Source organism: Rhinopithecus bieti, unplaced genomic scaffold (assembly GCF_001698545.2).
Source record: "Rhinopithecus bieti isolate Rb0 unplaced genomic scaffold, ASM169854v2 scaffold_68778, whole genome shotgun sequence".
NCBI lineage: Eukaryota > Metazoa > Chordata > Mammalia > Primates > Cercopithecidae > Rhinopithecus > Rhinopithecus bieti.
Window position 1 is genome coordinate 1,024,574 of NW_016827519.1, and position 16,970 is coordinate 1,041,543.

The 16,970-nt window shown below is 38.3% G+C and overlaps 1 protein-coding gene across 1 annotated transcript in view; it reads left to right on the forward strand.

Annotated features, from left to right (window-relative positions):
* Positions 1-2,688: 2,688 nt before the first annotated feature.
* The window catches only part of ANO3 (anoctamin 3), a 350,115-nt gene continuing 335,833 nt past the window's right edge, over positions 2,689-16,970 (forward strand). Inside the window, exon 1 of the mRNA XM_017863846.1 lies at positions 2,689-3,575. Coding sequence (XP_017719335.1) covers positions 3,530-3,575 — 46 coding nt within the window. The 5' untranslated portion in view covers positions 2,689-3,529. The remainder of the gene's footprint in view (positions 3,576-16,970) is intronic.

Genomic DNA, 16,970 nt, shown 5'->3' on the forward strand with positions numbered 1-16,970 from the left:
CTTTCCGGTGATGTAAAGATCAGAGTTTCTTACCTCTCTGGGGAGCAAATGTTAGCAGGGAGGCTGCAAAGTTAATTACTTCAGGAGGACAGGAGACAGGTTGTGAGTTGTGGGGAGCAAGAGCAGCAGAAACATGAAGGGAAAAAACCCTAGGTCCAAACAGAAAAAAGAGAAAAACTGAAGTTGTAGCAAGACAGGTACATGGGTAGGGGGGTTGAAGATATATGTATGCAGTAAGGATAAAATCAACACATATCATTGATAGAAAGTATGAAAATGATAAAAACATATGAAAGTATAAAAAATATTACCCTTAACTCAACTTGCAAGCATGATTACTCTGGACATTTTCACATGTTTATTTCTAGGCTTTTATTTATTTATTTTTTTTCTACTTTGGAAAACAGAGTCAAGACTATACGGTGTATTATATATTCATCATGCCCCCTCAAAAAACATTATATAAAATACACATTTTGCATGTCATTAAAATTTGGAGAAAATATTTGAAACTAAAATAGTAGGAAAAGCAAACCAACACAGTTCATAGTTAGCTTAGCTTTTCCTTAATAAAGCCTCTTGCTACCCATTATTCAACTTTCCACAATGGAGATGTCAGTCTATCAAAATGCTTCCTTTTACCACATCACAGAATTATTTTGAGTTAAAAAAAAGGGCTTTTGCTCAAACTCCTCTTTCTACACTTCCAAAACGTACTTTCTTTCTTTACACACACACACATACACACACACACACACACACACACACAGAGGAATCTTTTCTTCTCTTTGCACTGTCTTCCTATAAAGCAGATGGTGCTTCAAATTTCCTCGGTCCCTCACAAAGCTGTTCCTCTAGCAACCTCCCCTAAAAGACTGATTTTAAAACAAGCAAAGATGTTCTTTGAATCCCCTGCTAGTCAATCTGGCAGTCCAACCTAAAATGTTTCTAATTTTAAGAAAAGTAATTAACTTTACGACAAGATAGTTTAATCATAGCTGCAGCAAGGAGGTTAGGGTGCAAGGGTGTTAGAAATAATAACAAACATTCTTTCCTTGGAAAAAAATCCAACGAGGTTCAAAATCTCAACTCATTTCTAGTTCTGGCAGATACATATTTGCCTCCTGCTGGGTTTTGGATCAGGGAGTAGGTTGGAGAAAATCAGAGATCAACAGAAAAAAGATCTTAGGAAGGTAAAGGTGATACCTGTGTCTGGAAGTATGGAGCAGAGGGACTTTAATTCTTTTAACTAGTCCGCTGACCAGGGATTGAATTAAAGTTTAAATTTCAAAAATATTTGTGATTATAAAACCAGTGATTTAAAAGGGTTTTAAAATTTTAAATGAGATCTACAGGGGTCATAATTATAACAGTGACTAGTATGTATTGGGTGTTAGTTTTCTGCCATTCTTAAATTCATTGTCTAATCCTCACCTAGGATAATTGGGTTACATTAGAATCAATGAGTTGGTTCACATCAGAATGATCTGTAAGTTGAGTTCTATCAGAATTTTAACTCTGTATGAACAAAATTTAAAAAAAAATCCTCAAGCAAGACATTTATTCTTCTTGGTTTCACTGTCCTCATCTATACAATATCTGTATTAAAAGCCCTTGTGGAGATAGTCTCTGAACTCTGTTTTAGATCTTCATTTGGAGGCAAATTCACACTGAGTCCATTGTCTGTAACCAAGTATTTCTTCAATGCCTGCATACTGAGCTCTTATTGAATGCTCAGCATTTCTTTCTGGAAAGACCATTATGATACATTAAATAAGGTAGCACTTTGTTTGCTATTCCTCCCACTGAGAGAAGAATCCAATTTCGCTCTTTTTGCTTCAGATGACTTTAGGAACAGTTACTGAACAATCAAGAGAGACTCTGAGAGAGAACCGCCTGACTGACCCTAGCCAACGTGTAAAATCCATAAGTAATAGTAATAAATTGTAGTTTACAGCTTAGTTTCAGGGTGGTTTGTTATGCATCCATACATAATTGGAGCATCTGCTTGTTCAAAGCTATATTCCCCTCACTCTTTTGTATCGTGCACCACAGGTGAATCAAACAGTATACAATAATGGCTCAATATTTTTGAGGTATCCAATGTTTGGAAATTTCTGTATATTTTTCATCTGCTTTTATTTGGATTATTCACCTGATTCTGAGTTGATTCCATAAAACTTCAAAACTCAGGAAGCAATGGACTCTTGCGATGTGTCTGTTCAATAACATCCTACATCTTCCAGGAAGAACTTAGGGCTTTGAATCAGGGAGCAGGGATAGATGGAGGAAAGGAGATCCTACTGAAAAATGTGTTCAGCTAGCTCCTGGTCATATTTTGGTCACTGCAGTTTGGCCTTTCAAAAGTTACTTCACTTATAAGTGGGAGCTGAATGATGACACCACATGGACACAATGGGGAAACAACACACACTGGGGCCTGTTGGAGGGGGAGGGAGAGCATTAAGAAGAATAGCTAATGAATGCTGGGCTTAATACCTGGGTGATGGGGTGATCTGTGCAGCAAACCACCATGACACACCTTTACCTATGTAACAAACCTGCACATCCTGCACATGTACCCCGGAACTTAAAAAAAATGGTGAAGTAAATAAATAAATAATACAATAAAATTTCTCAAACTAAACAAAAAGAGTTACTTTACTTCTTTGGGTATCAGGTGCCTTCCTTTCAAATAAGGTGTTGATTTATGTGGTCTTGAGAACTCTTTGTTGCTCTGATCTTAAGTTTCTTTTTATAATATTAGAATAATATTTTATCTACATTATAGGGCTTTATGAAGATTAAATCGAGCATCGTGGGTAGTGTTTTTTCAGTCTCTGTGACTAAGTAGGTAATAAATGCTCCTCAACCATCATCGTCATCATAGATGATTCAAGGCCTGAATGGCAGAAGCAGAAGAGGAAAACTCTAGTGAAAAGTGCTACACACAGAACACAGCTTACCTAATTAAACACGCTACTGGCTAAGTTGGGGTGGCTTTCTGCCCCCACTACTTAAGAAAGAAAAATAGAAACGTCTCTGTATCTGCCACTGCATACCCTCTCAGAGCACAGACCAACTTTGTCCTTCCTTAAAAGTCCCAGGGTTTACCTATCAACTTTTAGGAAATAAATAACCAGCCTCAAAGCTTGATAAAGAGGGCATCAGTAGCAGCTCTAGAGGTTTGCTCCGATTTATATCTCGTCCTCCAGTAAAGTCTTCTGCTCCCACTCCTAGCCAACCCCGCTCAACGCCCACCCTCACTGCGGCACTGGACGCGCGGGGGATGCGGGGTTATTCCCCGAGTAGCCGCTAAGGGGAGCCGGACGCTAGACCGCCCTCCCGCGTTCCCATGGCAACGACACCGGCGGGCGCGTAGCCTGGAGAGCGAAGTGCAGGCTAAAGCAGGTGTCGATTGCAGTGCGCTCGCCGAGGCACCGGACCTTGGAGCCTCTGAGTCTGGCTACTGTTCCTCCGCCTCCCTCTCGGGCAGCTCCCTAAGCCGGCTGGGACGCGCAGAGTGAAAATGGTCCACCATTCAGGCTCCATTCAGTCTTTTAAACAGCAGAAAGGTCAGTTGGAATCTTGCTCCCCTCTCCCTGCGGGCGTCACTTCCCCCCCTGCATGCCCTTGCAGTTGTGTAGGAGCATCCTTTGCAGGCTTATGCGACACAGAGGTGGGGAACTCTGTGAAGTTCAAAAAAAAAAAAAAAAAAAAAAAAAAACAATTAAATGCCTCTTCACTCTGCATCCTAGATGAGTGATTTTCTGAGCCTCCGCACAGTGCCTGGGAGTAGCGGAATTCGTCATTTCAGGACTTGACTTAATGTATATCTCTGTGAAGATTGTTTCAATGCACTGCAGTAAACCGCGCTTAGTAGGGATTGTCCAAATAGCTCAGTAGAGCTCTGAGGGGTGAAGACAGAAATGTTCAACAATATTTGCCGTCTTCTGTGGTTCAAATGTTGAGTAATCTTCACAAAAATGTGTCTACTCCTTGAGACGCATTTACACAATCGTAAGATAAATGAATTCTTGGGAGAGTTCCAGAGCTGGCCTGTTGCAGTTAAAGGGGCTCTGTCACTTCCTTGGGAAAATTTATTGTTTGCCCATGTCCCATGCTTGATTCTGGGTTTCAAGTTCTTGATGTTAGGTTTCTCTTCTAGGGGCTTCGTATTATGTCTTTAGCTTCTCCCTCAAGTTTCTTGCTGGGCATAGTGACAAGAATCTGTATGTTCAAGTTATCCTCACTCTTTGATCTTTGTTTCTTATTTGGTTTAAAAGGCTTTTTACGGAGCATTCTTATTTTGAGGCACATTCACAGTTTTTGGAGTTTTATTATCCAGAAGCAATAATTAACACAATTGCCACTTTGCTGAATTAATAATGGCAATAAAGATACAGTTAACCATACAGTGCCTAAGATGTGTGGATTCTGGAATGCTAAATTTGTTCATTCAAAGTAAATATTTACTTAAATATTCTCATCCCTCACCCTCCAGATATTATTTGTATTTCTTTCGTCGACAGTTGTTTTTATGTAGGGCTTTTTTTTTTTTTTTTTTTTTTTTGAGATAGATTCTCTCTCTGTGTCCCACGCTGGAGTGCAGTGGCGCGATCTCTGCTCACTGCAAGCTCCTCCTCCCAGGTTCACACTATTCTCCTGCCTCAGCCTCCTGAGTAGCTGGGACTACAGGCGCCCGCCACCACGCCGGGCTAATTTTTTTTTTTGTTTGTTTGTATTTTTAATAGAGACTGGGTTTCACAGTGTTAGCCAGGATGGTCTCGATTCCCTGATCTCGTGATCCGCCTGCCTCGGCCTCTCAAAGTGCTAGGATTACAGGCGTGAGCCACCACGCCTGGCCCTTGATTTTTTTTTTTTTTTTAAACAAAAACTAGATTAGCACACAAGAAATAATTTCGAAGGGATTCCTGCATAAGACAGAATATGGGACTGACTGAGTTTCCAGTACCATTATTCTGTACTCAGTTCAAGCCCAAGTTCTCTAGGATGTTTCAAATATGTTGAAATTGGGAGTGATGTGTGAGACTGTGGGGTAGACAAAATTTCAGCTAGTATGCACTTCTACTTCAACTCTAAACGTTTCAAAGAAAGTTAAACTGCTTCAAGAAATTGTGTTCTCTTTCATCATGGTTTTAAACATGTATAAACTTTCAGAATGAAGACAAAGATGGTAGGAACTTTGCAACAGCCTCACAGAATGAATACCTCCTCTGATGCATTGGCTATGGGTGACTCATTTCTGGGATCTGGAAGCTTCAAATGACCCCCACAACAATGTATTATGTATGGATACATGTTGTGTTTTTAAGAAGGAAATAATTGCCAACTGTAGGACTGACTGTTATTGCTCAAAGTGAGTGATAAGAAATTGTGCAATTGCTGGCATTTCATATTGTTTCCTTTATGATGCATTATGAGCCATTTAGTTTCAAGTAAGTATAGTATTTACTTTACTGTTTAGCACAAAAGGCAACTTCAGCAAATGAATACAAATCTAGAGGAGTACTCCAGTAGGAAGGAAGCAAGATTCATTTTAGCTAAGTGGTTCTGGTTAATGGCTTCTTCATCCTGCATGGACATCAGGAAAAAAACAGACTAAATTGAGGATTAGCTATTTTTATTCTTCAAATAGGAAGAAGCAAAATAATTCTCTAGATGTTATCTGTCCCAGGAGGTATGCAACAGCAACAACAACAAAACATTCAGATGTGCTTTTCACCACAAAATTAACCTGGAAATTGCACATGAAAATGGAGAAAATTATCTGGTGGAACGCCGTACTCCTAGGTTCTAAGCTTGCCTTTGTTACTAGCTGAGAAATCAACAAAGTGGTTAATTTCTTTGGACTTTGCTTCATATATAGGATGAACAGAATACATTCCTAATCCCTTTGGCCTTTTCTATCTCTCTTCCTCTGTTTAATGGGAGGGACAGTTTGCATGTGAAGTCAGAGATGATTTCTTCCAGGACCAGATAAAGAGGAGAGCCTTGCTTTTAGTTTACTTTTACAAATTGATTTAGCTGAAAAATCCAGTTGATGGAATTTACTTTTGTTTTAATCGGGTGAGCTCAATGTCTCTTTTAAAAATTTTGATTTCAACTTTAAAATATCTAGATATATCCAGAAATCACCCTTGTTATATTATTTTAAAAGGTTCCACCCTTAATTGAGAAACAGACACACTCAATAAATAAATTCTACACAAGGCATAGGGATTCTCCTTTATATTTGAGAGCTATGTATTAACCAATCCCCAATCAAAATTGGTTTTAATAAGTAAGTATAAGTATAGTATAAATAAGTATAGATGCCAGACTTGTTATCTGTGAAATGAAATACTGTATGTAAGCCTTAATTTATTCATTAATTTAATCTCTGGTCTTTATTTTGAGCCCTGGATATGAATCCAATGCATTCTACTTATAGGTTATGTCATTTGATATCACTAAGCCACAGTTACTGCTTATGTGAAATGAAGATAATTTTATCTATCTTGCAGTGTTATAAGGTGTTTAGCAGTTTGTCTGACACACAGTTGGGACTCAAAAAATTTAGTGATTTTTCTTACTAAAATTCATCCAGGCTCATTCATCTTTGGTTGGCTCTTTAGTAGTATATTGGGCTCTTAGCAGTTCCCTTATAATTTCTTGCCTTTTTTTTTTCTTTTGCATCATGCAGCTTTATTACTTTGGGATTCATCTTAAGGAAAACAGTGGACTCCAGACCATCTACAGATGGTTCTTTAAAATAGTCTGGAGTTAACAATCACAAACTCTCCGCAATTCATATGTCCATCCCTCAGGAAAACTTCCAAAGCATCCCCATAGAAATTTTTAGGTTTGCAATTAACTTTATAATCTAAAATGTTTTGCAAGAAATGGTATTTATTCCCTCTCCACTCTTAAGTACCATGCTTTTGCTGCGTGTATGCCGGGGACTCTGCTTAGTAATAGCATTATTCGGTACTCTTTTGTTGGTGAATCTGGTGCTGCAAAACCCTCCTCCTTAAAGGAATTGGTACAGTAGGGAGTCTGAGAGATTTGCTAAATACTTTCATGAGAATTGCAGACAACTCTGCACTTCTGTAGGAAAATGTTGACATTTTGTTTTCTGGCAGTGCCAGTTGTGTTTATGAAGGAGATATACACATATATTTTTGAACTTTAATCCACTGTAAATTTTAGATTATCTTATTAAGAGGCTTAATAGGTTAGGAAGTAAAAAGTGAGACACCTGTGCAGTGGTGGGGAGGGGGAGGCAGTCTGCTTATTTTTGATGTCCCAAGGGTAAATTGGAGTGTATTATGGTTATAGACAACTGGGAGTGTATGTTTGCTTTTGTCTTAGCACATCTTGTAAGAACACATTAGCTGACACATCAGCAGTTTTTTCTGGGGAAAGTCCAACTTTGCTTCCTAGCCTGGCTTTCTATGTTTGCTTGATTTATGATGAACTCATGTGTCATACAAGGGTGGGCAAGAAAAGGACAATGATAGATCTGGCTTCTGGTGGCTTCTCCTTACCAGTACAGCTACCAAGACTTTTCATAGAACAATAGATCAAATCAAACACAGCCTGTCCAAAAAGACTTGGGCTTAATGGGATCAGCAAAGGCTGTTAAGTGATTCATCATTATTCTAAAGGACATTTGGTTAAACGGAGAATGTTTTTAGTAATTCCACAGAAATAAGCATTTACTACTCACACAACTCATTTAATGAGTATTTTACGCTTATATGGAGACTTACAGACCAAAGTATTTTCTTTCTCTTTTTCTCTAAATAAATTAGTTGCTATTGCAAGTGTACATCCATAAAGCCACTTGGCACAACTATCCTGCTTTGTGTCGAGTTCTGACTTCAAATTACTTAGAAGGACAAACCTGGGGAAAATATCTTGTTTCAGAATCTCTGATATCCACTGTTTTCGTCTCCTTTTCTCCTAACTGACATCCTTACAATCTAGAACCTCCCTATACCCTTATATTAGAGAAATAAGAAAAAAAATCTGGAGCCATTTATACAGTGACAAAATTTCATTCACTCATTGTGCTAACTCTTCCTGGTATTTTCACAGTCTATTCTTTTATTTATGACTAAAGCTCAGGAGGCATTGTCTCTCATTAAAGTAATTCTAAGTTGTATAGGAAAAATCACTGGGGGAGATATTTTAAGGTAAGGAGTTGTACTTTTCTTAGGCTGGTACTGAATATCAACCTGGATTAGAAAGAATTGGGAGTCTAATTTAGAGCCCATCTGGTCTTCTACTCTGTCCTTTAATTTTCACCCTTCTCTTTCTTTCCTTACACAGACGGTTTCCTAGATATTTGGAACTCCAGTTCTCCATTAACAATCCCCCAGTAAGAGTGAGCCAAACTATAAAAAGAATATAGAGATATTTCAACCCGAAAAAAAAAACACAAGTGTCTGGGACTGTATCTTAAAAAATCTTGCATATATACCTCAGATGGCTCAGAGGAATTACTGTGTTAATTCAAAGTAAGAACACTGCTGTTTAAAATGATGGCTTTGAATTAGCAAGAATAGTAATATATGTTATGTGATAAATATATATCCTCTACTTAGTAAGGGAGAGAAGTGATGGAGTTTAAAATTAATTCTATCTAAAGTAATTATAATTTTAAAATGTGTTTCAAAGCTATCTAGAATTTTACTCATCTAAAATAGCACATTCCTTGATGATTCTAGAGAGCTGAAGTTTTCATTTGAATCTGGGATTTGCAATTATATTCTGCACATGAATGTTTCTGAAAATAATATATTTGGAGTTGATGATTATAAACCAATTTATCAAAAGACAATTTAAACTCAAACCCTTAAAAAATCCAAGAAAAATTCAACCTTCTCATCATTATTTCAATATCTTATAAGTCTGCAGATGTTTATTTAATGTTAGCATAAAAATTATGGCTCACTTTGGGAGGCCGAGGTGGTGGATCACTTGAGAACAGGAGTTTGAGACCATCCTGGTCAACGTGGTAAAACCCCGTCTCTACTAAAAATACAAAAATTGGCTGGGTGTGGTGGTGGGCACCTGTAATCCCAGCTACTCGGGAGGCTGAGGCAGGAGAATCGCTTGATCCAGGGAGGGGGATGTTGCAGTGAGCCGAGATTGCACCACTGCACTGCAGCCTGGGTGATAGAGTGGAACTCAGTCTCAAAAGAAAAAAACAAAACAAAACAAAACTATGGCTTAATGTAATGTAGTTGTACCTTGTTGAAAAGAGCACTGACTCAAAGTTCCTTGAGATTGACCCCTGTTACCATCTCTGTGTGTTTGAGCATTTACCTTTTTTGAGCAATAGTTTCCTTATCCAAAGTTTCAGGACAGTAACATCTACCTCTCAGGATTGTAGTGAATGATAATAATAAAATAATAGCAAAACAACAGCATAAGCTAATATTGTGTGGACACTATTACGCATTGAGAGGTGAAGCCCCCTGGACTTCCTGGGTTGAGTGGGAACTTGGAGAACTTTTCTGCCCAGCTAGAGGATTGTAAATGCACCAATCAGCATTCTGTAAAAATGCACTAATCAGTGCTCTGTGTCTAGCTAAAGGATTGTAAACCCACTAAACAGCACTGTGTAAAAACGTACCAATCGGTGCTCTGTAAAATGGACCAATCAGCAGGACGTGGGTGGGGCCAAATAAAGGTATAAAAGCTGGCCACCTGAGCCAGCAGCAGCAAGCTGCTCGGTCCCATCCATGCTGTGGAAACTTTGTTGTTTCACTTTTCATAGTAAATCTTGCTGCTGCTCACTGTTTGGGTCCGCACTACCTTTATGAGCTGTAACACTCACCGCGAGGGTCTCCGGCTTCATTCCTGAAGTCAGCGAGACCATGAACCCACCAGGAGGAACAAACAACTTCGGATGCGCCACCTTTAAGAGCTGTAATACTCACTGCAAAGGTCTGCCACTTCACTCGTGAAGTCAGCCAGACCACGAACCCACTGGAAGGAAGAAACTCTGGACACATCTGAACATCTGAAGGAACAAACTCTGGACACACCATCTTTTAAGAGCTGTAACACACACTGGGAGGATCCGTGGCTTCATTCTTGAAGTCAGCGAGACCAAGAATCCACCGGAAGGAATAAATTCTGGACACACCATTGTTCCCAAAGTTCAAAGATATACACTCACTGCATTATTTTATACTCCCTAAGGCTTTAATAATTTTATTATTATTCTTATTTTCAAGGTAAGGGATTTGAGGTTGAGATAACTTATATGCATTGCAAGTTAACTTTTTTTTTTTTTTTTTTTTTTTGAGACAGAGTCTCGCTCTGTCGCCCAGGCTGGAGTGCAGTGGCCGGATCTCAGCTCACTGCAAGCTCCGCCTCCCGGGTTCCCGCCATTCTCCTGCCTCAGCCTCCCAAGTAGCTGGGACTACAGGCGCCCGCCACCTCGCCTGGCTAGTTTTCTTTTGTTTTGTTTTGTTTTGTATTTTTTAGTAGAGATGGGGTTTCACCGTGTTCGCCAGGATGGTCTCGATCTCCTGACCTCGTGATCCGCCCGTCTCGGCCTCCCAAAGTGCTGGGATTACAGGCTTGAGCCACCGCGCCCGGCCGCAAGTTAACTCTTAATGAGTAAAAAGCTAGGGTTTGAACACAGCCCTCCCTGATGCCAAAGTCCCCCACACCCCCTTTTTTTTTAAGACACAGTCTTGCTCTTCTTGCCCAGGCTGGAGTACAGTGGAGTGATCTCGGCTCACTGTAACCTCTGCCTCCTGGGTTCAAAGTATTCTCCTGCCTCAGACTCCTGAGTAGCTGGAATTACAGCTCCCGGTCACTATGCCTGGCTAATTTTTGTATTTTTAGTAGAGACGGGGTATCACCATGTTGGTTAGGCTGGTCTCCAACTCCTGACCCAGGTGATCCTCCTGCCTCAGCCTCCCAAAGTGCTGAGATTACAGGCGTGAGCCACCACGCCTGGCCCAAAGTCCACATTTCTAACCATTGTCCATTCCACAAAGAAGTCTAATTGTTGCAGGTTCTTTGGAGAATGAAACACTCAAACAGCTGAAAAGCATTTCAGTCCTGTCTAATTTTCACCACAGCTGTCTGGAGATAGTTTCCTTGCTCTACACCTTTTCCCCAAAAATATTATCAGAGTTCAGGGCAGATTTTTATTGTTTCTTAACTTCATCATGGGTAGCTCCCCATCCCTTCTGTGACTTCAGTCACCGTATATCTGAAATGAAAACATCTGGCAGAATGACCTCCATGTTCCCTTCTGACTCTGCAGTTCATCAAAAGTTACAGAAGTGTGAAATAATATTCTTAACCTGGAGTGTATTAGTACAACCATCCTGGCTGTCCGTTTGGTTATTCTTTCCTCTTAAATTGCACTGCAAGTAGCAATTACTTTAAATTCCGATTGGTTTCAATGCAACAGCTATGTAGGAAGCCTGCAGCAGCTGCGGGATACAGATTCACCAAAGCATGAATCTCCCATATTCACCCCCTCACTATAACCGAGATGTTGGCCTGCTGAAGAGAGAGGTTCCTTGAGGGTAAAACTGGGTTGCCTGAAAGTTATGTTACGGGAAGTATTTTGCAAATGCATTGTATTGGTTATGGTACATTTCTTATCATTGTACTCTTAATTACTAGGCTGACCCAAAGGCATTTCCTAAAAATACCTCCTGAAGTTGTGTATTTTGTTGGTGCACAAGTAAAATGTCAAATGCCATTACTTTCAATGGCAAAATCCTCAATAACTTTTACACCAACCTAATATATTTTATATTTGTCTTTGGAACACTAATAACAGCAATTTGGGAGGGTGGTGGTGGCTAATTTCTAAATGTGTGCACAAGATCTGGCTTTAAACACATACTCCAGCACTCCCTGATATCTGGAGCAATTTATTTCATTTACTTTAGCTCATTTTCCTACGTCTATACTATCTAGGTTTCCTAGCTTGTGAGACCTGAAGAATCACCTAACATTCTTGTTAAAATGCAAATTCTTCAGTCCCTCTAGACCTACCGAATCTCAACTCCAGGGCAGGAGACTAGAAATCAGTATTTTTTACAAAAATGCACCCTAAGAGAGTCTGACAATTGAGTCAATTTCAAAAACAATTTGCTAATACAATGCTATAACTATGTGCACATTAAATTAGAGAATGAATTTAAGTGAGTGAACTATAGTAAACTGCCAATTGATGCTATATGTATTAGTAAAGACAAGCTATATAGATACTAGATATACTTAGTTGTATACATGCATTTCATCCAATGGAAATGTAACTTTAGTGTTTTCCTAATGTTAACTATCTTCCTTTTTAAGGTTTTGTTAAGGTTCCTAAATGGCCTTGGCTGTCTTGTCTTATGTGTTCTATGCTCGTTAACTTCTCAACTGATTCATGTCAAACTGGACACTTTAATTGATGGGTTTTTAGACTTGTAGGGAAGAATGTTTAGTCTTTGTTTTCAGTTGTTCAATCATGTCCCTTGTAAATACCCCAAATGCTGTCAATTCTTTATCTTTGTTCTAGGTCCTGAACAAAGTTAGTTTCTTTTCTTTTCTTTTCTTTTCTTTTCTTTTCGTTTCGTTTTCTCTCCCTCACCCCCCCCTTCCCTTCCCCTTTCTTTCTTTTCTTTCTTCTTTCTTTTTACTATGTAACGTTTTGCAAAAGAGAGGGCTTTGCTGTATAGCCTCACATAAAGAAATATCTCAGAATGACTTGAAAAAATGCATAATGAAAGGCTTATAATTCTCCTTGATTTATATATAGGGAAAATGTGTATTAGGTTTGTGTTTCCTTATAAATTCACTTTAATAATGTAAAGTCATTGTAGGAAAGGCAATGTGTGAAATAAAAGATATTATGTCATAAAAATTGTGTTTGAATCTTAAGATGGTTACACAGTAAGTAGTCATGGGCAAACTGATTAATTTCAGTGGGTTTCAGTTTCTTTAGTTATGAAAACAGACATAAGTGCCGTTATTAAATTCTTACTCTTTGCCAGACATTTTTAAAAAGTGTTTTGCTTATAAACCATTTAATAAAAAGGAGAAATTCCTATTATTTCATTTCACAGATATATTAGTCAGGATTCTTCAGAGGGGCAGAACTAATAGGATAGATGTGTATGTGAAAAGGAGTTTATTAAGGAGAATTGACTCACAGGATCACAAGGTAAAGTCCCACGATAGGCTGTCTGCAAGTTGCGGAGCAAGGAAGCCAGTAGTGGATCAGTCCAAGGCCCAAAAGCTCAAAAGTATGGAAGCCAACAGTGTAGCCTTCAGCTAAAGGCCCAGGAATCCCTGGCAAACCTCCAGTGTAAGTCCAAGAGTCCAAAGCTGAAGAACCTGGAGTCTGATGTTCGAGGATAGGAAGCATCCAGCATGGGAGAAAGATGAGGCTAGATGCTCTTCCCTCTTCTCTTGCCTGCTTTATTCTAGCCTGGCTGGCAGCTGATTAGATGGTGCCCACTCAGATTAAGGGTGGGTCTGCCTTTCCCAGTCCACTGACTCAAATGTTATTCTCCTTTGGCAGCACCCTCAGAGACACACCCAGGAACAATACTTTGCATCTTTGAACCCAGTCAAGTTGACACACAATATTAACCATTAAAACAGATAAGGAAGTTGAAGGGCAGAGAAGTTAACTCAGAGTTCAGGGTGACACAACCAGGAGTGGTGGAGCTAAGGCACCCATCTTGTAGGCAGAAATATTATGAGGATTAGCAATTCTATATGAATAGTACCTCCTTTAGGGACTGCTATATAGCAGGCTAAATGCATGTGCTGTGGTCTCATGTTTGTGTCGCCTCCAAAATTCATGTTGAAACTTAACAAAAATGTAACAATATTAAGAGATGCGACCTTGAGGAGGTGATGAACTCATGAGGATAGATTAATATAGGATGAGTGCCTTATGAAGGGGCTAAGGAAAACTAGTTTGACTGCTTTTTGCTGATCTGCCCTTTTCCTATGCAAGGCCATACCATTTGTCTCTTCCAAAGGATGTAGAATTCAAGATGCCATCTTGGAAGTAGACTAGACCTTATTAGACACTGAACCTACTGGCACCTTGATCTTACTTCTCAGCCTTTGGAATCTTGAGAAATAAATTTCTATAACTTATACACTACCCAGTTTGTGGTATTTTGCTATAGCTGCACAAATAGACTAAGACAACTTTGTCACTAATGTATTTATAAAATGCCAGTAGTTCCCATACTTACTCCAAATAAATTAGATTAAAGATGATCCATTCCAAGGAAAAAGGTTTTTTGCTGTTTATCTGAATAACATCCACTAACTGGTTGGTTTCACCATTTCACACATTATCACTTTATTTTTTTATGTTTTTGTTTTCTAGTTTTATTGAGGTATAATTGGCAAATAAGGATTGTATATATATTTAGGGTGTCTTATATGTTTTGACATATACATACTTTGTAAAATGATTACCACAATCAATTAAAATATCCATCACCTCACACAATTTTTGGTGAGAATATTTAATATCCACCCTCTTAGCAAATTTCAAGTATATAGTACAGTGATATTAACTATAGTCATCATGCTGATATTCGATTTCCACAACTTACTCATCTTACATAACTGAAACTGTACCCTTTGACCAATATCTCCACATGTTCCCCAAAATTCTACCCTTTGATAACCTCCTTGTTATCAAACATTGTACTCTCTGCTTCTGTAAGTTCAACTTTGTCAGATTCCACATAAAATAAGATCATGCAATATTTATCTTCCCGTACCTGGCTAATCTCATGTATATATTTATATATCACATTTTCTTTATGGATTCATCTTTCAGTGAACACACATGTTGATTCCATATCTTGGCTATTCTAAATAATGCTCAGTGAACATGGGAATGCTGATATCTTTTCAAGATTCAGATTTCATTTTCTCTTTTGAATATACATGCAGAAATGGGAATGCCGGGTCACATGGAAGTTTTATTTTTAATTTTGGGGGGGCCCTCCATAATGTTTTTTATAATGGCTCTGCCAATTTACATTTCCAGCAGGAGTATATAAGGATTCCCTTTTCCTCACATCCTCACCACTCACGACTCCGTGGTACACTTGCAGCTGGTCGTGCATTTACATTCTACTTGCCTGAAGTTACTTTTAGTACAGACTGAACATTTCAACATAAGATGGTGTCTAACATAATGGGAGACAGATTATAGTTGCCAACTGGAGTGTAGAGTTCAAGTAGCTTAGATTCAAATGTTGTTTCTGTATAATTTCTGTATATGAGTGTATGACCTTTGCCATCATTTTTCTTCTCCAAGTTTCACTTCTTCTCCTATATAAATTGGGACTGATAAGGTTGTTTGAGAATGGTTTGTAGTAATACATACTAAAACAATAAGACGTTTACCAATCTACCTCCCTCCCACTTTTTCTGATCTTAAATCATCTTAAGACATTCTAACATGATTCCTACAAAAACTGAATCCACTAAAATTCAAATTTAACACAATTTCCTTATTGTTCAGTTCTTAGGCAGATTTTAAAAAAATCATAAAGTACCTTTAAGTTTCAAAATAACAGGATTTAAATTCAGAAATCAAAATTATCTCTGCTATAATTCTTATATAGCAGTGTAATTTCTGATTATGACCTGTTGTGCTGATAAATAATAGACAGCAATATTATTCATGGGGTGAAAGTATGGAAAATGGCATCTAAAAAGAATTGTATTAAGGCTGAAATTACGTCTTTCTTTTCACCATGTTGTATGCATCTTATAATATGAAATAATAAGAAAATTTATGATGTCAATCCCTAAGAACAGACAACAAATTGGGAGTTAAACAGTACACTCAAATCTCCTTACTGAGAAAAATATTGTCTTTTTAAAGACTGTCTTTGGTGTAATTTCTCCTTTGGGCCACTAATATTTTGAATGATGCATCTCTGTTTCTCCCACAGTACTCCAAGATAAGTGAGTTGGTGGTAAGCACCACAGTGAACAGCTTGCAATTAGTCATAGCTCTTACCAGATGTGAAGAAATCACCACTCAGACGTACTTATGCCTATTTAGACAGCATTACTGTAGAGTTTAAATCATGGATAGAAGTTACTTTTGTATATATATTCCATATTAATTCATGTTTTGTAAAACTTACTTTTACATGCTCTAAAGAAACACCGTATAATGAGAAAACTAAACAACGAATACATATATAAGGATACTCCGTTAAATATAATGTTTAAGATATTCTTAAAATTTTCCTCATGTAATCTGAGATTGATATGGAAATTACCATATTGTCTATAAAATGAAATGATGTTATGTAAAAAAGTAAAATGGGGTAGGACAATCTCTCTCTTCTTCAGACCTAGTATTGATCAATTAAAAAAAATTGGAATCGTGACAAGGCATCAAAGCTTTGAAATTATCAGATATCTCTTCCTTCAACTAAGATAAAAAATCTTTGCTGGGTGCGGTGGCTTTTGCCTATAATCCCAGCACTTTGAGAGGACGAAGCGGGCAGATCACCTAAGGTCAGGAGTTTGAGACCAGCCTGGCCAACATGGTGAAACCCTGTCTCTGCTAAAAATAAAAAATTACTCAGGTGTCGTGGCATGTGCCTGTAATCCCAGCTACTTGGGAGGCTGAGGCAGGAGAATCGCTTGAATCCAGGAGGCAGCAGTTGCAGTGAGCCGAGATCACACCACTGAACTCCAGCCTGGGCAACAGAATGAGACTCCGTCTCAAACAAACAAACAAACAAACAAACAAACAAAAAATATCCTTGATGTGAACTGTACTTAGCAAAAAAAAAAAAAAAGCTTAGTATATTTGAAGTTTATTTCTACCAAGAATATTTTGTCAGATCTAAATATATTCTTCAACTTCTCAGTAAATGAAAATATGTTACTGAATGTTTATTGAACACTTGAAAAAAAATGCTTGT